The sequence below is a fragment of the Aethina tumida genome, chromosome 3 (genome assembly GCF_024364675.1).
Source record: "Aethina tumida isolate Nest 87 chromosome 3, icAetTumi1.1, whole genome shotgun sequence".
NCBI classification, from domain to species: domain Eukaryota; kingdom Metazoa; phylum Arthropoda; class Insecta; order Coleoptera; family Nitidulidae; genus Aethina; species Aethina tumida.
In genome coordinates, this window is record NC_065437.1 from 12,136,652 (window position 1) to 12,156,702 (window position 20,051).

General features: G+C 33.0%; 5 protein-coding genes across 9 annotated transcripts; 2 read left to right on the top strand and 3 right to left on the bottom strand.

The window, feature by feature from the left end:
• The first annotated feature begins 719 nt into the window (after window positions 1-719).
• LOC109594730 (putative methyltransferase NSUN7) lies at window positions 720-8,026 on the top strand. 3 transcript variants are annotated; one of them, XM_020009967.2, is made up of 13 exons: window positions 720-967; window positions 4,666-4,928; window positions 4,981-5,039; window positions 5,095-5,399; window positions 5,451-5,649; window positions 5,701-5,876; window positions 5,932-6,100; window positions 6,156-6,293; window positions 6,355-6,507; window positions 6,563-6,673; window positions 6,725-6,838; window positions 6,893-7,054; window positions 7,687-8,026. In XM_020009967.2, exons 1-13 carry the CDS (start codon window positions 735-737, stop codon window positions 7,990-7,992), a joined length of 2,388 nt encoding a protein of 795 aa, XP_019865526.1. In that variant the 5' UTR covers window positions 720-734; the 3' UTR covers window positions 7,993-8,026. The 3 variants fall into 3 exon arrangements, with proteins under 3 accessions (XP_019865526.1, XP_049820249.1, XP_049820250.1); XM_049964292.1 differs by lacking the exon at window positions 7,687-8,026 and adding an exon at window positions 7,162-7,568; XM_049964293.1 differs by lacking the exons at window positions 720-967; window positions 7,687-8,026 and adding exons at window positions 4,567-4,610; window positions 7,162-7,568.
• A 988-nt stretch (window positions 8,027-9,014) lies between these two features.
• LOC109594741 (phosphatidylserine decarboxylase proenzyme, mitochondrial) lies at window positions 9,015-12,351 on the bottom strand. 3 transcript variants are annotated; one of them, XM_020009982.2, is made up of 7 exons: window positions 12,204-12,351; window positions 10,691-10,803; window positions 10,198-10,380; window positions 9,908-10,146; window positions 9,672-9,832; window positions 9,441-9,610; window positions 9,015-9,386 (listed from the first exon to the last, which is right to left on the bottom strand). In XM_020009982.2, the coding sequence occupies exons 1-7, from the start codon at window positions 12,233-12,235 to the stop codon at window positions 9,076-9,078; spliced, it is 1,209 nt and encodes a 402-aa protein (XP_019865541.2). In that variant the 5' UTR covers window positions 12,236-12,351; the 3' UTR covers window positions 9,015-9,075. The 3 variants fall into 3 exon arrangements, with proteins under 3 accessions (XP_019865541.2, XP_049820255.1, XP_049820254.1); XM_049964298.1 differs by lacking the exons at window positions 10,691-10,803; window positions 12,204-12,351 and adding an exon at window positions 10,454-10,600; XM_049964297.1 differs by lacking the exons at window positions 10,691-10,803; window positions 12,204-12,351 and adding an exon at window positions 10,486-10,588.
• A 45-nt stretch (window positions 12,352-12,396) lies between these two features.
• LOC109594753 (helicase POLQ-like) lies at window positions 12,397-16,867 on the top strand. The gene is made up of 16 exons (XM_020009994.2): window positions 12,397-12,478; window positions 12,541-12,633; window positions 12,684-13,787; window positions 13,836-14,014; window positions 14,068-14,341; window positions 14,394-14,599; window positions 14,652-14,797; window positions 14,848-14,972; window positions 15,028-15,355; window positions 15,409-15,740; window positions 15,792-15,949; window positions 16,000-16,095; window positions 16,149-16,247; window positions 16,302-16,490; window positions 16,545-16,679; window positions 16,731-16,867. The coding sequence occupies exons 1-16, from the start codon at window positions 12,466-12,468 to the stop codon at window positions 16,806-16,808; spliced, it is 3,555 nt and encodes a 1,184-aa protein (XP_019865553.2). The 5' UTR covers window positions 12,397-12,465; the 3' UTR covers window positions 16,809-16,867.
• LOC109594755 (uncharacterized) lies at window positions 16,810-20,022 on the bottom strand. Its single transcript, XM_020009996.2, has 4 exons — window positions 19,863-20,022; window positions 17,426-18,423; window positions 17,136-17,372; window positions 16,810-17,079 (listed from the first exon to the last, which is right to left on the bottom strand). Exons 1-4 carry the CDS (start codon window positions 19,926-19,928, stop codon window positions 16,869-16,871), a joined length of 1,512 nt encoding a protein of 503 aa, XP_019865555.2. The 5' UTR covers window positions 19,929-20,022; the 3' UTR covers window positions 16,810-16,868.
• Window positions 18,513-19,812, bottom strand: LOC109594729 (mitochondrial import inner membrane translocase subunit TIM50-C). Its single transcript, XM_020009966.2, has one exon. It carries the CDS (start codon window positions 19,643-19,645, stop codon window positions 18,560-18,562), a length of 1,086 nt encoding a protein of 361 aa, XP_019865525.2. The 5' UTR covers window positions 19,646-19,812; the 3' UTR covers window positions 18,513-18,559.
• Window positions 20,023-20,051: the final 29 nt, after the last annotated feature.

Consider the following 20,051-nt stretch of genomic DNA (forward strand, 5'->3'; position numbering starts at 1 on the left):
AATTAAACCTTTGATGGATAGTTTTAATAAAGCACGTCTTCTGATGGAAAACGCTCGCGATTCGCAACCTTCAACGTTTAATTTCGACTGAATGATATTTACGGTTAATTAGCTAATCTAGAATCAAATTGTGTGTCTGGAGTGAAAAGCGTTAAAGGAAAATTAATATATCGATTTGTGGCGTTCAAAAATCTAAACAATAGATATATAATTAACCCTGTTTTAGAAATAGCTTTCAAATTTATTATACTTAAGTTAACTACGCTTTTAATTAGGTTTTAATGTCCGGTGTTAAAAAAATGTAGTTTAACAACTTTTCATGTCAATAAAGGTATAGATTTTTTCATTAGTGGTGATTTATATCATATAATCTGCATTATTATTATTATTTTCACATGATTGTAACGTAATTTGTAAATAAACTTTGAAACTGGCGCAGCCAAAAAAACTATTAAAAGACTTATTAAACGGTATCAGATGCGTTGACCTAGTTAGTGCAACCCTTGAGCTTTAAAAATGTCTTGGCGTAGCAATTTTCCAGTTCCGATCATGTCATCCGTCACAATTATCGAAAATTTATGGAGAAAATAAGTTCAAGTTCAGCCAATATATTGACTAATGACAACAATTTTATTGATATCGCGTGTTCAGCACCGAAGTTCTTATATTATTTCGGCAATATATTTATGATATTTAATTATATATGACTTCCAGGGAAAATATTAAAACGCAAGATGGAGGAAACAGCCACGGCCGATCACCAACTCTGGGTTAGTCTGAATGCTCTTGGAGAAGGTAATGTATTCGAAGCGTTGCCTGACATCATGAAGAACATGATGGCCGAATGTGAGTTGAACGATGTTGACGGGGAGTTTTTCGATGTTGTTTTGCCCAGTGACGATGAGTGGAAAACGAAAATTTATTACAAACTTGTCGAGAAACAAAGACTAATGGATAACTGTGATGAGTAAGTGCGCAAAATTGCTCTCGAACCCTAAAAACTACTAAAATATATGCGACCATAACTATTTTATTTTATGTCAACTGTTAAAACAATATTAATTTACTAATGTTGTTTTATACACTAATATAAAAACCACTATTTTCTCATTCTATAAAATGAGACATTTATTTTGAAGGATGAAATGAGCTGGGCTTTAATTTTGAAAGCAATTTTTAATGACTTTGAAACGAGGAACGTTTAGTATAACATTAATACTTTCACCCAATCTCCAAGGCATAGACTCAATCAATTTTCGAATATATTACATGCCTATATTCCTCTAAGCTTCTTGAGTTCTTGTGAAGAGTTCGTTTATGTCGAATTTGGTTATTAAGGGTATTGTTTCTCCAATATATGAAAGCAAAATATTGTTTAATATATCCCTAAAGCATATCATAATTAAACCATCACAATTTCACAGGGGATATAACAAACGTTTTGTGTAGTTTTGTCCTTGTAGGACATGTAAGCTAAACCTCCATAAATAAATTAAATGTGGTCTAAAAACTACCCATCACCTCTGTTCTGAGGCCCAGTTAAAGTGATCCTGATCAAATCGAATTAGGGCCTTCACATTCCTAGTAGAGTTCCATTTCCTCAGATTAGCTATAATTTTAGTTGACGATAAGAATGGATTGTTTTTTGACATTAGAATTATCCACTTATTGATTCTTTCAAGTTTTTTAAGTTGATTGAATATTACCTATTACCAAATACTACCACTTGATCCTGAGCAGATCGAAATTGGGCCTTAACATTTTTAGTAGTTCTCTAGCCAATCTTACAGTCCCTAAACTAAATTTTGAGCAAGTCCCATTTCTTGTAGGTTGATTTTAATTTAAGTTTTAGAGTAACGATAAGATTGGATTGTTTTTTAACATTCCAAATTATTCATTTAAAGATTTATTTATAGAAGTTTTTCGAACGAATATTTTTGTATCCACCCCATACCCAGTTTCTCTATTTTTTTATTAATACAGGAAACTACTGATTTATTTAGTTGTAAACATTCTCTACTTGTTTCTCTATGTTTGGAAAAGAGTGAATTATATTTTTCTTATAGTGAATAATACAGTTTGACCACAAACCATTTATTAAATAATTATAATAAGACCTCTGGTAAAAAATCGACTGAATCGACACAGATCTTTCAAATACTATAAAGTATTGCTATAATTTTGTAAAAATAAAATGTAAATAGTTCATTAAAGAATAAAACTCCAAAGATTTTTCATTTTAACTAAAAACTGAATTACAAATTTTTAAGCAAACATCATGAAAATTACTAAAAATATTATTCAGCTAACCTTTTTCTCACAATACTTAAACTAAATTTTAGCCCATTTCACTCAGATTAGCTATAATTTGAGTTGACGATAAGAATGGAATGTTTTTTGACTTATCAATTCTTTCATGTTTTTCAAATTGGCTGAATATTTTTCGTATCTACCACTTGATCCTGAGTAAATCGAAATTGGGCCTTCACAGTTTTAGTAGTTCTCTAGCCAAACAAACCCCCATCCACTAACTTTCATTTTACAGTCCCTAAACTAAATTTCAGCAAGTCCCATTTCTTCTAGGTTCGTTTTAATTTAAGTTTTAGGGTAACGATAAGAATGGATTGTTTTTTATCATTCAAAATTATTCATTTAAAGGCCAGTTTCTCTATTTTTTATTAATACAGGAAACTACTGATTTATTTAGTTAAAAACTTTCTCTACTTATTTCTCTCCGTTTGGAAAAGACTGAATTATATTTTTGCTTATAGTGAATAATACAGTTTGAGCACAATCCATTATTAAATTATAATAAGCAAAAAACCTCAGGTAAAAAATCGACTGAATCGACACAGATCGTTCTTCAATAAAATTGCTATAATTTTGTAAACATAAAAGGTAAATACTTCATTAAAGAATAAAACTCCAAAGATGTTTCGTTTTAACTAAATTAAAAAAAATAAGCAAACATCAAAATTACTAAAAATATTATTCAAACAGGAATATTCTAAAATATTTTAAAAATTCTAAACAATTAGATTTTAAAATACACAAACCCTTAAAAAATTAAAAAAAATATTAAGTTTTGGTGATCCTCTAAAAAATTAAGTAACCAAATATAGTTTAAAAAAACTATTTAATTCAACTGTAATTGAAATATAATCGGATTCTAGTTTATTTATTATTTACACATTTCATGCCAGTTCCTAAACACCCATCATGCGATTATTACGTGCAAAACTTATTACATGAACGTTCAAAACTTGAATTCAAGCCATTACTTAAAACCACTACCAGATACAAATTCATAAAATGCACAACAATTTAATATTTCAAATACATGATACATAATTGCTAAACTTTCCTAAAGCAATTTCGTTCACGTTATAGAATGTTGTAATTCACTGCATTGAATTATCTAATATTGTTTATGTGAGTGAAAAATGTGTTCTTCAAAACCCTACGTTTTGTGTGACTTAACATTCCCTAGTGATGAAGAATGGAGGTCTAATATTTATCACAAATTAGTCCAAAAGTACAGAAAGTTCGACATGTAAGTACACAATTTATGGATTGAGATTCTAATAATAACGAAGCTAAGTTAAACAGGCTTGAAACCCATTGAATTGAACCTTTTGTCGCTACTAATATTTTCAACATACAAACCTCAATTCAATTAACCCCTCGACATTGAACTTCCCACGCGCATTGTACTCCCGGTTTTCAGCCCTTAAAAGGTCAAAACCAAGTTGGTGTTTGTTTTTTGTTTCCCTGAAAAACCACCCGAACAAATCAGCCGTCAAATAATTTGACGTTAACTACAAAATCCGTACCATAGTTTAATCCTATGGACCACAACCAAATTTCAGTTTCAGAAACGGTGCAGCAAGATGAGCAGTTAGTGGAAACGTTATTGAGACCGTTGGTGTCGTTGCTCAAGTGCGATGCTATCGCGAAATCGATATCGACCATGGGGAGATTCGATCATTCCATCAAACCCATCCTGAAATTCGTCCTTGCTCTAGCACCAGACGGCTATTATCGATTCGGCTCGATTATTGGATGCATAAATCGAAACATCTTCATCGTCCAATTCCACAACCACACAATAACATCACGGGTGTTCCGAAATGACATCTTAGTGAACCACAACAACTTGCTTAATGCTAAGGTTTCATTCACGCGTAAGATGAGGAAGTATAAAGGACAAGTTTATGGGAACAACAGTCCTGTTTCTAATATGGCTTACCCAACCATTTTTTACATAAAAAGGAAACTTCGGTGGCACGATATTAGCTTTCGATCAGTGTTTCTGACTGAGAAGCAATTCCGTAAACTGACCGGAGAAAACGAATGTAACTGTCCAAAAAATGTTAATAATTTTGTAAATATGTAATGAACGTTAAATAAAGTCAATCAATCATCTATAGAGTATTTTACTAGCTGAATTAAATCCCTCAGTGTATATTTGATGCAAAGTATTAGTATTTTTCTTTAACTTTTTTGTGTCCACTCTGTATAAACTGCCGCCTTGTAGCTGTCATCAAATATCATTAGAATGTCAAGTTCCTAAAATTAAGTATTAAATACTACTTTTTATATAACAAATTGTACTTAAACCATTCTGTGAATTCGATTCAATCATTTTCACCTCCATGATTCTAGGAAAATGTTTGAACGCTTGGAAGACACAAAAATCATCAAAATGCACGACTGGAACATCAAGCCAAAGACCATAGCACCGTGCGAACCACGAGAATTGCTACTGAGGAAAAAAAAGAAACCTATAAAAGTGAAAACGATAACTTGGACCGTGAGTGATATAGCAAAAGCTGGTTGTCTGCTACAAACTCCACCTATTGGAACACAGTTCGAGGACGAGCAAGAAATGAGACGTGTTTACACATTGATATACGATGTTTTCAGATGTAAAGTAAAGAAAATTGAATACGTTCATCTTGATGGTTTTATTGTTTTCAGATAAGAGAGTTTTAGGTGAAGCCTTAGACAATGTCACTTTCTTTTCCATTTTTCCGATGGTAAATTAGCCTTTTGTCAATTGTGTCACCACATCAAACGTAATTCTAATTTCAGCTCGAAGAAATCCAATCATTGGTGTGGTTATTGTTGTACGACCTGTATCACAGACAGTTCAAAAAGAGGGAGACGAAAGTCCAGGCAATCGCAAGTAAACTATTCGAGTCCGCAGGCTTGAGCTTTGTCGAAAATGCCCTTTGGACTCAAAGAGTGAAGCTGGCTGCTTCAATTGCGCGCCTTAGAATTAAAAATAACGCCTTAACTCTGAGTGAATTACTGCCTCACCATTTGAGAGATGAAAGACTTATCGATAATGAAACTACTAAGCCTGTTACTTGTTGGGTTAACACCAACAGAGTACAGTAAGTTGTTTGGGACTTTTTTGTGCTTAGTTTCATCAATGTTTTATTTAGAAACAGGCAAGATTTGTGCGAGAAACTGGAAAGGGAGTTCCAGCTGAGGTTAATAGATATAAATTTGCCTTCAAGTCTGATTACTGTAAACGGTTTCAAGTTCGATAATCACTGCCCACAAATTATTGAGTTCCACACATCGATGCGTACTAAATTGTCCAGAAGTGACCTAGTCAAAAATCACGAATTGATTCTTCAAGTAAATTAAGTCGTTCGCAAATGTAATTTAAACAATTAACGATTATTTCAGGACAAGTCGTTTTGTCTGGGACCAGCTACTTTCGATAAATTGCTATCGGAATTGGAACTTGCTGGAACAGTAATACAAACTCACGTCAATTCGCCGAGGAGTACTGCTTATTTAGCTGTTCTGTTGTCGCAAAATGAAAAAGTTAAAAAATTGTTGGCTTTTAGCGCTGGTCAAAGGTAAATACATACTCGAAATTAATGCTGCAATATTGTAACAGCAAATATTTAACAGAAAAATTGAGTACGATAATTATTTCAAACAATTGGGGATGAATAACGTGCTAATATTTTCGGAGAGATTAATTGACACACGAGCAGACGCTCAATACATGGAGGAAGTGGTGGCAGTCTTTGCTACTCCACCCAACAGCTACTCAGCTGTAGCAGATCCAATAGATTTGGTTGAAATGTTTGATTTGTAAAACCGATTGTACTTGTAACTTTGACAATTTTCAGGTTTGCAGTCGAGGTGGGGACTTAACCATGTTACAAGTTCTGACGGAATCCAAAGACAGTAAAGAAGGGAAAGAAAGGGTTGCCCAAATTTTGGACGAACAACGAAAGACACTTAGGTTTGCGATGTCAAGACCCCAAGTATAAAAATTGCACATAACATATAATAGTGATTATAAAATTATCAGTGATAAAATTTTAGATTCAGTTCGTGTTGTACGAAACTCATTCGGAACTAGATGCTGAAAATAAAGGGATGGTAGACAGAGCACTGAGGGACATAAACAAAATATCAAAAATTCACCACGCAACTATGCAAGGAAAATTATTTATACCGAATTTGGTAGAAGGAAATGTTAGTTGATAAACTATGTTTCTAAACTAGACTATCAATCATTGACTTATTTCAGGAAATTAATAACAATGAAAAAGGTCAGGACGACGCAATACCTTTGATAAAAAAATCGTCGGACTTGTTGAAAGCTGAAATTGGCGATCAAACTATTTTAGATACTGTTAATGTATTTATTTTCTTCACATCTAATTATTTTTGTTAAAACCGGTTGTTTCAGGTTCCAGATACGGATATATTTGATGTACCCGAATTACCCAACTTGTGTCCAAGTCAAACAAAATGTGCCAATTCACCTGCTTGTGGATGTTTCCTGTCTTATATAAAACGAAAAGTAAGTATCTGAAGAATTTTTGGTGACATTTTTATTAAATATTGATATTTTTAGGAAATTATTAGATTAGATGACAAGTATATGATTCAAATGGCAGAAAACCGAGGACTATTTGGCAGCAACACGTCGCCAGCCAAGGCAAAATCTAGTAAAAAGAAGGAGGTGGTGGAGGAACGTAAACCTAAAGTACACAGACGTCGTCTGAAAAGCAGAGAGGTAAATACATTTCATTGTTCGATGCATTTAAGATATAATAGCTATAATAGTATGAGTACAAATGTAATGGCACATCCTTACACACACATTTCACACAATAATTTTAGATCGACCGAATCGCCGCGCCCACAAACGCCTTCTTAAATCACATATGTGGCCCGTGCCAAATAAATTGCTGCGAACGTTGCTACAAACAAAGATGTGATCCCAAATCTGCCGACACGAAATTCCGAAAATGGTGGGAAGAAAGCGCCCGACACATCAACGAAGCGAAGTCCGTGTTGGTGCAAAAGAAATTGCTGCCACCTAGTCAACCCGTAGACGAATTCCTGGCAAAAACAAATGGTGTGCATAAAATTCCAATGTTTCCCAAACTGAAGCTGCACCGAAAAACGTCGATGCACAAAACTGAAGTCCCTTTAGCCATATCGAATCTCAATTAATGAAAATTGATAATTATGTTTGTTCTGGTACTGGTCAATAATGAAATTGTACATAAATGATATTATTTTAACAGGCGTTTTATTTGTTTACCCACAAACACAAATTATTACACACCACGCTTTATTTAGTGTTAAAGGTAATTATTTCCAACCCCGGATGACCACTGAAATAAACAAACTTTTTTTCAGGAATCAACATGCAAATTCAACAGACTGCCGAGACACTCGATTGCGGTGCCGGAGGATACCTCGAAAGAGATCAAAGTCGTTCCACTTCTGTCGAATATTTTTGAGGAAGAAAAAATCAAAAATAAACTAGAGGAAGGTCACAGAAGATACTCGTATTTTTCAGTGTTGAAGCACATCACCAACGTCCAAATAAGACCGCTGGTATGTCCGTTCTATAGACCTCCCAAAGAGTATCGTATATTTGTGAAGCCTACTCCAAGAATTAATCGTGAAAGTCAGCAACAAAGAAAATCTTTTTCTGTTTAATACTTAATTAGGAACAAACATTTCAATAAAAAAAAACTAAATGAAACGTAGTTTTATTTGAAAAGAAATCAGTAATTATTCTTGAATATTAAAAATATTAGTATAAGTATATTATTATTAGTATATTTCAATATTGTTGAAAAATAAGATAATTTGTACTATTTTTGACAGTTTATTCTAGACTATTTAATTAAAAAAATAAGTTCATAAAAAGAATATGAATTTTACTTTTTCACAGATTTATGAGTATGCATATTTTTTTTTTAAGAAATGGTATATATCCATTTGAAGGGGTGCTTAAACCAATGGGGTAGTTAGATTGGTTCTAAAAAATTCGCTAATATGGTTTCTTCAATTTACATACCCCAAAAATCACCCTGTAGGTTTTGATTTTGGGCCTAAAGACATTTTGTACTAGAAGTATATATTTTCATTCTTTAAAATTGAAAAAATCAACAAAAATTGTTTTTCATTATTGAAACATTTGAAACAAGTCCTTGACATTGATTAAACAAAGTCATATTTTTATTTTTCATTTATTTGTGTCAGTAAAGAAAATTCAGGTGCTATAATCATGAAAATAATTCTCATTTTGTGCGTGTCGCTCAGCATTTTCGCGCTCACACACTTGAAAGTGAGCCCCGAACTGGCAAATTTCGTCCTCACTCTAACTGTTGCCGACTGGTTAATACTGATGATTCAACACTGGCTGCTGAAGAAAGCCCTCGCATTCAGGAGCTGGAGCCTTGTTACATGTTGGGTAGCTACAATGTTACATAACATGTATTATGACGATTACGAGGGTTTCAAGCAGGCGATGGAGGATGTTCCAGTGCCACAAGTTTGGCCCTCGGTCGTCTACCCGTTGATGATCATGCGGATGGGTGCCAAATTTTATATTGTCTGGAAGACTTTAAACCAGTTTTTCAGATTATGGTGGCCCGACGAGGACTTTTGATTCAAAATTTCGGTATATTGATTTGTAAATAATTTTTTCGTTTTGAAATAAAGAAATTTCCGTGTATATAAAAACTTTATTTATTTAACTTTTATTAAACATATCACAATATTCGTTAATACTCATTAATTTGCACTTTGCGTTGTACTGTCGTTTCTATTTTCGACGTCGTCAACGAACTTTCTCTGTCCCAAACAACCCAAACTTTGACCCAATTTGACTCTTTGTCCAGACACAACTGAAAAATCAAAATTAATCGGCGCCTCAAATATTAAAACTATGGTCGATCCCATTCTGAATTCGCCGACAGGGTCGCCCCTTTTCAATTCAATCGAATTTCCAAGGAACACTTCCTTAAACTGTTTCGTCTTTTTTGATGTGTTTGTCTGAAGTTGCTTATCAAAGTATACTTTCACAGACCCAACGTTTGTTGCACCTTTAAAGAAATAAAATAGAAACTCAAGATAAGTATTTTATGTTACCGACGTACCGACAGCGGTGTAGGAAAAAAATCCATGTTTCCATTCACCTAAATAAACTGCCCTTTCGTTCAAGCAGAATAATCCGGGTACCCATTTTGCGATGGCAGGATTTACAGACAGTAAATCGCCTGAAAAGTGTCGTCGTCGCAAAGGTTTCCATTCAGTCGGAGAATGAAATCTATAATAAACATTACAGTGTGAAGATTGTCGTATGTATTAATAGAATTCATGTGGTTTACCTATGGTAATCACCCGGAGCTAAATATATCACACATTGATACAATGCAGTCTTTTCGTCTTTGCTTTGTAATAACGATTTCTTATAATCTACATTCGATAATTTCTGTTGATTTTGGTTTTCGCCAAGGAAGTCTTTCAATAAATATGTTACTCCTTTAACCTACAACGTTTAATTGAATAATTTGTTTCCTGGTTCATTCAACTCGATTGTAACAAACACAAGATATGAACTTACTTGTTCTACTTTCTCGTTAGGAATATGTCCGAAATGAAGAACAGTTCCGTCACAGGGTGATACAACACAACTGTCCTTATCAATAACTCTAACCCCATCCTTGAGTTGTCTGGTAAAGAAATCAGTCAAACTCGGATAGGAGGTCAAATCTTCATTGAGCGCTTCCGATAGATTTACACCGAAAGTATTCGAATAAAGAGTATAAACTGGTCCTCTCAGAAAGACGGGCAACTGCGTGTCTATAATAGAAACAGTCAAAAACGAACCAGTAAATGCTCATAATAAATTACCTGCAATCCATCCCCAACAACGCGAAACCGTCCTTAGTGGCAACTTACAATAACAATCGATTTCCCACTGTTTGGCCAAAGAATCGCTGGTAAGTTTTCGGTAATAACGCCATTGCATCACAGCTATAAGACACAACCCGACTGGTAAAAATCTGGTAAACACACCCCTCCAGTTAGTTGAGCCTGGATTAACACAACACAATTATTAATTTTTCAGTTTAACAAAAGGACAATCAACAACAATCAAACATAATACCTATCTATGTACAAATAGAATAGTTTCCGGACCTTGAAAGATTAAATAATCAATTAAAATTGAATTAACACTATCACTTGGACGATAATGGGTCGTTGGGGCGGTTAAGTTGTACATTCTCACGACCAAAGTGATTTGAATGAACAGACTGACGGCTAAGCAGTTTTTAATATTTATAGGAAGTGGGTTATCATCAAATTTAACCCCATTATCGTGTCCAGATAACTGACTACTCACCCACGGAGGCATTTTTGTCGGTAGCTATTTGGCGGTAAAAAATTGGCTTGATAGGAACCAGCAGTCTGGTCGTCGTCACCTGCTTCCAATTTGAATACGGTGGCGTTTTTAGTCTGAAAGTACAATTACCCATTGTTTAATGAATTAAAAATGATTCATGTTTATTGTGGCACAAATGAAACAAGACAATAGTAAGTACATATTGTCAAAAGTGCTAAAATGATAACACGTCAATTGTAGTTTTTTTTTCTTTGTAAAAAGTGCGGGGCAGTGTACACTGCCTTTTAACTGATCAAGTTTTCTTAAGAAAACCAAACAAATTCACAATTTGTTCACTTCCATAATAGATATATTTGTTACAATTATCATTAAAATATAAACGAGGATTAATAAATAAAATTCATTATTAAAAAATGTGTAGTTTGTTTTATTAGTAAGCGGTTAATACTCCATGCAATTAAAAAAGAGAAACAAAACAAAGATATAATATATAAATATTTACTTCTAGAAACTACAAATTTATTCTTTGGAGATAACAATGATAAACATCATATAAAAAATTGATAATACTTGATTGTCTTCTGAATATTTTATACCGTTTTTAGCAACATCCGTAATTGCATCATTTTTGTTGAACATACGATGGAACGAAAACCAATGAGATAACTTCTTTTTTGATTGGCCACGTTTCTGTTGCATGTGCAAAATTACAAAAAGAGGTATACCATTTTATCATTAGTTTTTGTGAACCCACGCGTCTTTCTATTAATAAGATAAAACTATATTAAACTAAATCAGTAAATAAACAAATTAAATTATGTTAAATGTCCTGAAGCGGATATTTAAATATCTTCTGGACATTTATCTCATTTAAATCTCGTTTAGAAGTAACAACAAAGTAGATTAAATGGTTTAATAGAATCAATAAACCAAAGCCTATACTACTCATTAAAGACTTTGTTTGTTAAAGTGATATTGTTTTAAATAACATTGTATAATGTGATCTATTAAAACTCGAAATAAAATATAATTATATTAAAAATATCAATTATAGTTCTAGTCGTGAAAAATATCGTTGTTTTACCTGCCTATACAGAGAATTATTTAATAAAAAATAATTGTTTAGTTTCAGTAATTGAAAGTGTTTAATAAAAATTTTAACATTTCTATTCATAATAATATTGTACATACTATCGTTTCTTTCAGAGAAATGTGATGTATTCAATTAGAATCCCAACATGAAATAAAATTTGACTTTTTAACCTTTAGAACAAGTAAAATGATATACTTATGTTTTTCATCTACATCAAACGACATTTTTGTCGTTTTCTTTTTTTGTGTAACATTCAGTTAGATTCCAGCTTTAAGTGAATCAATAAATTTAAGTAATATTTTATTCAATACCTAAGACTGAAATCAATAAATTGATATTTCGTTATATTTAGTATTATATTACAAATAAAATGATAAAATAAAGTTTTAATTTATAATTTAGGTTAATAAATATACTTACATTCTAGCTCTAGCAAAACAAAATAACGACATTTTAACTTTAAACAATATATTTTCATTCAAAAAATTGTTTAATAAAATTTAAAACACAACAAAAATCTGTGACATAACCTTATTTTATTTTGAGGTTAGCCGTCAAATTCTAGTTGTGACACATAATTTTGACAGTTTGAGATTTGAATTTGTTGTTGCGCGTTTTACACTGTTAATTTATAACTATGGGAATAATTGGTTAATATTTGTTTGAAGTAAATAATCTAATAATGGACCCCTTAGGTAACTGATAGAATAATTTAAATAATCAACTTTTTAATGTATTATTTTCAAATTAATTTCAGTAAACACTGCCTTAAAAGGAAACAATTCTAATAAGTTAACAAACATTAAGAACATTTCCAGAGGAAAAAAAAATAATCTCTCTCTTAGAAATTGTAAGTCATCTCATACCACTTTAAATAAACACAAAATAACTGAACAACAGTTTCAGAAAAATCATCAAGTGGGGTGAGTTCTATTGAAACCATCGAAGATGACTTAGAAATTAAACCAGCAAAAAGGCACAACCAATTCCCAACCTACAATTTTAATGAGAAGAAAGCTAAACTTCACACAACAGAATCAGATCTAATTTGCACACAAGATTGGCTGAACAATTCTCAGGACTTGTTTGATGCACCTGATTTAACACAGCAACTAATTCACAATTCTAAGCAGAAATATGATGAAGATGACGAAAGTTTACAGAATACTTTGGATGATTTTGATTTTAATACACAACTAATCAAAGATTTAGACACTAAAGAAAATGATGAGAACTCCAATAAATTTAACAAAAGTCCAAATTGCAGAAAAGCAGAATTTGATGCCTTTAAACAGTGTTTGAATTCTGAAAGTTTAAATGATGTTGGGACAAAAGACACTGCTAAAGTCATTTGTGGGACTTCAAGTACTGGTGAATCTCCTTCAAATATTTGTCAAGTACTTAAGGACTCAGAATTGATGCAGCAAATAAATTGCACATTTACAGACAGTGAACATGAGCAAAGCCCCATACAATTATTTAAGGTACCAGAAGTTATAGAAAAAATTCGTTCACTAAAAAAAGAGATAAACAGGAGAAATCCTAATAATTCTTTCCTGGACAAAACAGATCTGTTTAATAACAAAAATGTCACCAATGACTACAGAACTGAAGTAGACAGTTTATTTGATCACATAGGAGAATCTATTTGTATAATGGGAACTGAAGCTTGCTCCAGCAATAGAGAAATATCTGATGAAATACTGGATGTGATCATAAATAAGGAAGCTGCATTGGATAAGTCAGACAATAAAATGGAAAAAACAGGAGCAAATTGGAGTGATGACAGCTTTTCTTTAACATTAAACAGTAGCATTGGAACCACAATTAAAAACGCAATGCTCATGAATGCATCTAAAGATGTTTCACTACCTCATTGCAGTAACATGGATCTCAGTGTGGCTGAAGTGCAGTCAGAGTTTCATGAATTGGGCCCCTTTTTTGGTATGCCACTTAAAGTTAAGGAGCTTATTAAGCAATACAAAGGCATCAGTGAATTATATGGTGAGTTACTTAATTGAAATGTTGATTGAATTAAAAATTTTCTTGTAGATTGGCAGAAGGAATGTTTGAATTCGCCTTCAATTCAAAAAAGGCAAAACTTAATTTATGCTTTGCCAACTAGTGGAGGTAAAACACTTGTTGCTGAAATTCTGATATTGAAAGAAATAATGTGTTATAAGAAAAATGTTATTTTTATCTTGCCATTTGTTGCCATAGTTCAGGAGAAGGTTACTAATTGCAATTTTAGTTTTAAAAAATCTTATTTTAAATTAAATTTCAGGTGTGGTCTTTGTCACCATTTGCTGTAGCACTAGATTTTCTAATAGAAGAGTATGCGTCAAGTAAGGGTAGTTATCCACCAAGAAAAAGGCGTCGTAAGAAATGCGTTTACATCGCTACAATCGAAAAAGCTTTAGGTATGGTGAACAGTTTGATAGAGAAGGGAAGAATGAATGAGATAGGGCTTGTTGTCATTGATGAGCTGCACCTTGTTGGTGAGGAAGGCAGGGGTGCTACTTTAGAAGCTGTTCTTACAAAACTAATGTATCTGAAGGGTAAAAACAAATGTGAAGGTTGTTTATAATTTATTTAATAAAATTATTTTAGGCAATGTGCATATAGTAGGTATGAGTGCCACAATAGGAAATTTACCAGACATTTGTAAATTTTTAAAGGCCGAAAAGTACACAGGAAATTTCAGACCTGTTGAACTAACAGAATATGTAAAATGTGGAAATGAAGTTGCCAAAATTAATTGGAATTACAAAGACGAAAATGATTTACTCATAGACCCAAAAAAAGTGGATTTCAAAGTAAATTATCATAAGTTAAAAGAAAAATTATTTTATTTTTTAATTTTTTTAGTATTCTGAATCTCTTCTAAAGTTAGATCCTGATATGTTGGGTGGTTTGGTTAGTGACATTGTTCCCAAAAGTTCTTGTTTAATTTTCTGTGCATCCAAGAAAAATTGCGAGAATGTCGCATATTTATTATGCAAAACTGCAAATCCGTAAGTATAATATGCTTACCATATAATTTTTACATTCCAATAATTCATAGAAACATAAAAGAACTGAAAAAGACAGAGAAGTTGCAAATACTTGAGGGATTAAAAAGCGAAAGTGGACAAATATGTAAGACGCTCAAAGTCTCTATTAATTTTGGCATAGCATACCACCACTCAGGTATAAATAGAAAAACAATCAATCAATATCCAAATATTAATAAAAACGTTCATAGGGTTGACAAGCGATGAAAGACGAATTATTGAAGAAGGTTTCAGAGCTGGAGTTATCTGTATAATCTGTTGCACTTCTACGTTGGCCGCTGGTGTTAATTTACCAGCGAGAAGAGTCATCATCCGATCCCCTTATATAGGAAGGGAATTTTTAAACTTGTCCCGATATAAACAAATGGTCGGTAGAGCCGGACGAGCAGGCCTCGGTGAAACCGGCGACAGTATTTTAATAACCAATCTCCAAGACATGAAGAAAGTTAAAAATCTGCTTATGAGTCCCATGAGCGAGGCTTTATCCGGAATGCACAAAAACGGTGCCAAAGGATTCCGGTACGTATGAAATAATCATTTATATATTAAACCCGTCCATTGAATACTTCTAGGCATTTAATTCTTAGTTGCATTAGTCTTGGCATCGCAAACACCAGGGCCGAATTGTTGGAATTTGCTAAATATACTCTAATGTCTGTTCAAGCTGAAAGATTGGAGATTTCAGTGAAAGAACTAATAGATAACGCCATTAAAAGTTTGTTTAAAATGGGTGCAATACAAGAATACCACGAGAAAAAGGACGCAGTTCCAACCCTTGATATCACTGTGAAGCTGGATACTTCAATTAATGAGTGCTCAGGACCTTCAACTGCCAAGAAAACTGTAGTACTTAGAAATAACACTAAATTTGTTGTCAGTAAAATGGGATCAGCTGCAATAAAAGGTTGCTGTTGTTTCTACAACTATTTTAGATTAATAATTATTATAATTTTAGGCGGACTTGAATTGTCCAGAGCTTTCATGTTGTATGAAGATCTTCACCAAGCTCAAAATAGTTTGGTGTTATTAGACTGTTTGCATTTACTCTATTTGGTTACCCCATATGATACATCTGAACAAATAAAGCCAAACATGCAGGTTTACTACTACATTGTACTTGCTCCATTCAAGAAAATACGTAGTTTCTATCATATTAGTTTTAGCTGACGCACCTGGATAAAGGTCAGTTGCAAACCGCTAGAATTTTAGGACTGAACGAATCTGTAGCGGTAAAAATGATGTCGGGTTTACCGATTAAAGTAAGTTGTTTCAGTATATTTTTTAAAAAAATTTAATATAAAGAATATTTTAGACCATTCCTGAAAGGGTCGTCAATAGATTTTATTTAACGTTGATGCTCTACGACTTGTGGAATGAAAAACCGGTTTTTGAAGTTTCAGAAAAATATCAGGTATAGAATTTTACAATAAATATATAAAACAATCGTATTCTATTAATTAAGTAGGTTGACAGAGGTATAGTTCAAAATTTGATGGTTTCGGCGGCGACTTTCGCTTCGAACGTGGTCATGTTTTGTGAGGAGCTAGAAGAATTCTGGGCGTTCTCGTATTTACTAAAAGGAATGAGCCAGAGACTTTCTCATTGTTGTGTTAAAGAATTATCGCCCTTGATGGAACTTCCAGCAGTCAAACAAGTAAATAAATTCTTAATAGTATTATTTAATTTAATCAATGATCTAATTTTGTAGGGAAGAGCAAAACAATTGTATAATGCTGGATACAAAAATTTACAAAGCATTGCAAAAGCAAATGTCAATGATTTGATGGAAAACATAGAATTTATGACGAGGACTGTAGCAAATCAACTAATATCTGCTGCCAAGGTAAATTTAACAATCGACTATGAATAGTTCTAAAAAATAGTTATTTTACAGATGTTGCTTTTGGAGAAAGTAGAAAACCTCCGAGAAGAGGCGGAAGATGTGCTGGATGGAGTAGATGTTCCAAAATAAATAATTTGTTAATTTTTTATATTTTTTTATCAATACAAAATAAACATTAAATTTAAACATTTATCTCTTTTTATACAAACAAGGATGCAAACTAATAGTTGGCAACTTTTTCTTATTCTTAATAGTCGTCTCCTTTTTGAAGTCAATAAAATAGAACAAATTATGAGATAAATCCTTCCAGCTCTTCTTGAATCCAAATCTTTCCACTCCTTGTATGAAATTGTCCACGTCGTCAAACCTACTCTCCACCTCGGCAATTTTCATAACACCCCTACAAAAACAATTATTTAATAAACTCCCACGTGAAACAATACAGAAATTAATTACCCTTGTTTTAATACTCTGTTGGCTTCAAACAAATAATCATGTAAATTCGTGCCCATCAGGGACAAACAAAACACGGCCACATCGACAGATTGATCTTCCAAAGGTACATTAGCCATGTCGCATGCAACAACTTCCTCATTAACTGCCACCAAGTCGAACGAATGAACGGTCTGTGAGACGGATCTTGCCAACTTCGCTTCCCCACAACCAAAATCGGCAATCACGTGACTGGATGGCCTGAAAAAGAAAGATTAAAACCACGCAAAATAGAATCATTTCGTTACACTTACATCTTTTTAATAGCACTGATGATCACATCCACCGGATTTATTGGCCACTTTTGGACCTGCTGCTTGTACCCTTCGTGGTAGGCTTGAAAAGCGTCCGGATCGGTTTTGAACAGGTTTTGAGCTTCTTTGCTGTCCGTAGTGTAGATCTGCTCGTTCAAGTAGCGAAAACGTGCAGCCTTTAGCTTCGCCATCATCCTTTCTCTTAGCGACAACCCCGTTTTATCCTGATGGTGCATGTTGTTTTGTAAACTTTCTCTCAGTTTGAGCATTTTAATTCTCCTCTTCTCTGATCTTTTTGACAACTTTGCAAGTGTCTTCCCAGTTTTGACAACTGGTTGAGAACCGGTTTTGCCAGGATCAGCTTTTTTTGGACTTACGTTACTTTTCTTTTTTTTGTTTTTGATATTAGGAGTATTGTTTTCTACAACTGAATTATTTATGCTAGACAAACTATTATTTAATTTATTTTTCCTTTTTATTCTCCTTTTCATGCTTTTGGATACAGTTTCTGAAGCATTATTACTTGTCTCGCCATTTACTTTTTCTACAAGTTTTTTGGGTAGCTTAATTTGTTTTTTGTTTAGTTTCTCCTTAATGTTATTTATTTTCTGTATCTTTTCCACTACCTTCTTTTGTTTCTTTTTAACAATATTTTGGTTATTGTCGTTAGACTTATTATTTTCAGAACAATTTCCCTTTAAACTGTTATCTGAATTATCTTTTTCAGGTTTGTTATTAATTTCAACATTACCATTAGGTTTTATTAAAATATTTTGAATAATTTGTATTTTTTTCTTTTTAGGGATTGTGTCAATATTATTTTCATTTTTTTCAGTCTCAACCCCATTAGTTTTTACTTTCTTTTTCTTAGGTCTTTTTCCAGATTTCCCTATATTGTTATCAATGTGTTTAACTGAATTTGCATTATTCTTTTTTTGGCCTTTTTTCTTTACCTTTCCATTAAGTTGTTTTTGACCCCCATCATGTGCATTTTTAACCTAAATACAATAATAAATAATTAATTTTGTTTCCAGAGATGAAGAATTCATATTTAATGAATTAAAATGAAGTAAAATAACTATTATAATAAAACATAAACTTTTTTTAGTTATTTATTTAACTTATTAACTACAATTAAAACAAGAACTTTTGGAACCAATTCGGCTTGTTTTTGGATTTCTGTTCCATATTGTAAAGTTGTTGCTGTTGCATCTCGAAATACTCATGTTGTTTTTGGCGAAACGTTTTCAACGGATCTTCATACTGTTTGTAATAGATCAAGACATCGCGAACGTCCTCGATTTCTGTCTGAGCAATCGTTTTCAAAAAAACAGTCAAGTCGATGAGTACTTCGTCGTCTTCCCCGTCCCATTTTTTAATTTGCAAATGATTTTCGGGATGGAATTTGACTGACTCCGAGTTCCAATCAACAACAATTACTTTACTTAAGTCTCTGTTCAATTTACTTATGTTTTTAACGTGGTGACCGTCCACAAAATGTGTAGAGTCTCGTACGAGTTTGTAAGATATACAATTATTCGGATCGACAGCTTCAATGACTGGAAATATTGTAATACCTGATTCCGCGGTGAAAACGACTATTTCATACAATCCGACAAGATTTTCCAACAGATAATCTAAACCAGGTCGTTTTTTGAACCTCCAGCCCGTTTTGTAGGTCCAGTCCGGATGCGCCAGTAAATCAGTAAATTCCAACACGAGGGTGTAAGGGGGTTGGAAATAGGGATACTGGAATGGATCAGGTAGCAGTTTTTCTCTGGATGGTTCTTGAATTACTGTAGCAACATCATACAGGGTCTTAATGAACCTTCGCAAGTGCTGTTTCCAAATCGGAAGGTCCGAATATTCATCGGGAATAATTATATTATTTTGATCGCGGGACGGTTTACCGAATTCATAGACAACATACACAGTTATAATTAGTAAGGAAAAGCTTATCACAGCAACTAAATACTTATTTGTCGCATCATCGCTGGTTAATTTGCCTTTAATTGTCTTGTCGGCTTCGCCCAAATTTATCGGCTTGTCTTGTAAACCTTTCTGGATCTTCACAATTATTTTAGAAGCTGATTCCTTGTCAGTTGTATAGAAGAGCTTTGACACATTTACAACAGTGGCAGATTTTATAACATTTCTGCATAACAAGAAACGTGAGCTTTTTCCAAATACTTTTCCAAATATGATCTTGCTTAACGCCATAAATGTCAAGAACTAGAAGATTTCATTCAACAGCTGACTGATGGAACACAGCACTTCAACGTGATTTTCGAATGACTGCTTAAGTTACAGAAAATTTCATGTATTGACGTTTAATTAACGTTAATTGTCATTTCTCATAACAAATTATCAAACAATTAACTTTGATCAAAACTACAGAACTATTTTAAAAATGATTGATTATAGACAGCATATTTACCTTAAATACAGCGCTGCAAGTAGCATCACCGGCCGCGTCTTTATCCCAAGTTACCGTTTTAAACATTTCACATGTGTTTTCGGAAAACAACTGCAACAATAAGGTTATGTCAACCCACAACAAATTATATAGGTTAAAAATATAGGTTAGGTTCTGGTGAATTCGCGTTCACAAAACGTGAATTCTTTA

Bases quoted from the DNA above. Each gene is read 5' to 3' on its own strand.
- LOC109594730 (XM_049964292.1), top strand. From the start codon at position 735: ATGGAGGAAACAGCCACGGCCGATCACCAACTCTGGGTTAGTCTGAAT. The intron at 4,929-4,980 runs GTAAAGTAAAGA...TATTGTTTTCAG, and splicing joins GATATACGATGTTTTCAGAT to ATAAGAGAGTTTTAGGTGAA. The intron at 6,839-6,892 runs GTAAGTATCTGA...TGATATTTTTAG, and splicing joins TGTCTTATATAAAACGAAAA to GAAATTATTAGATTAGATGA.
- LOC109594741 (XM_020009982.2), bottom strand. From the start codon at position 12,235: ATGTCGTTATTTTGTTTTGCTAGAGCTAGAAT. The intron at 10,804-12,203 runs GTAAGTATATTT...TTGTACTTTCAG, and splicing joins TGTTTTGCTAGAGCTAGAAT to ACTAAAAACGCCACCGTATT. The intron at 9,611-9,671 runs GTAAACCACATG...TGTTTATTATAG, and splicing joins GCTCCGGGTGATTACCATAG to ATTTCATTCTCCGACTGAAT.
- LOC109594753 (XM_020009994.2), top strand. The intron at 14,015-14,067 runs GTTACTAATTGC...ATTAAATTTCAG, and splicing joins TTGCCATAGTTCAGGAGAAG to GTGTGGTCTTTGTCACCATT. The intron at 16,491-16,544 runs GTAAATAAATTC...CTAATTTTGTAG, and splicing joins AACTTCCAGCAGTCAAACAA to GGAAGAGCAAAACAATTGTA.
- LOC109594729 (XM_020009966.2), bottom strand. From the start codon at position 19,645: ATGGCGTTAAGCAAGATCATATTTGGAAAAGTATTTGGAAAAAGCTCA.
- LOC109594755 (XM_020009996.2), bottom strand. From the start codon at position 19,928: ATGTTTAAAACGGTAACTTGGGATAAAGACGCGGCCGGTGATGCTACT. The intron at 18,424-19,862 runs GTAAATATGCTG...TATTGTATTTAG, and splicing joins CTTGCAGCGCTGTATTTAAG to GTTAAAAATGCACATGATGG. The intron at 17,080-17,135 runs GTAATTAATTTC...TTGTTTTTGTAG, and splicing joins AACAGAGTATTAAAACAAGG to GGGTGTTATGAAAATTGCCG.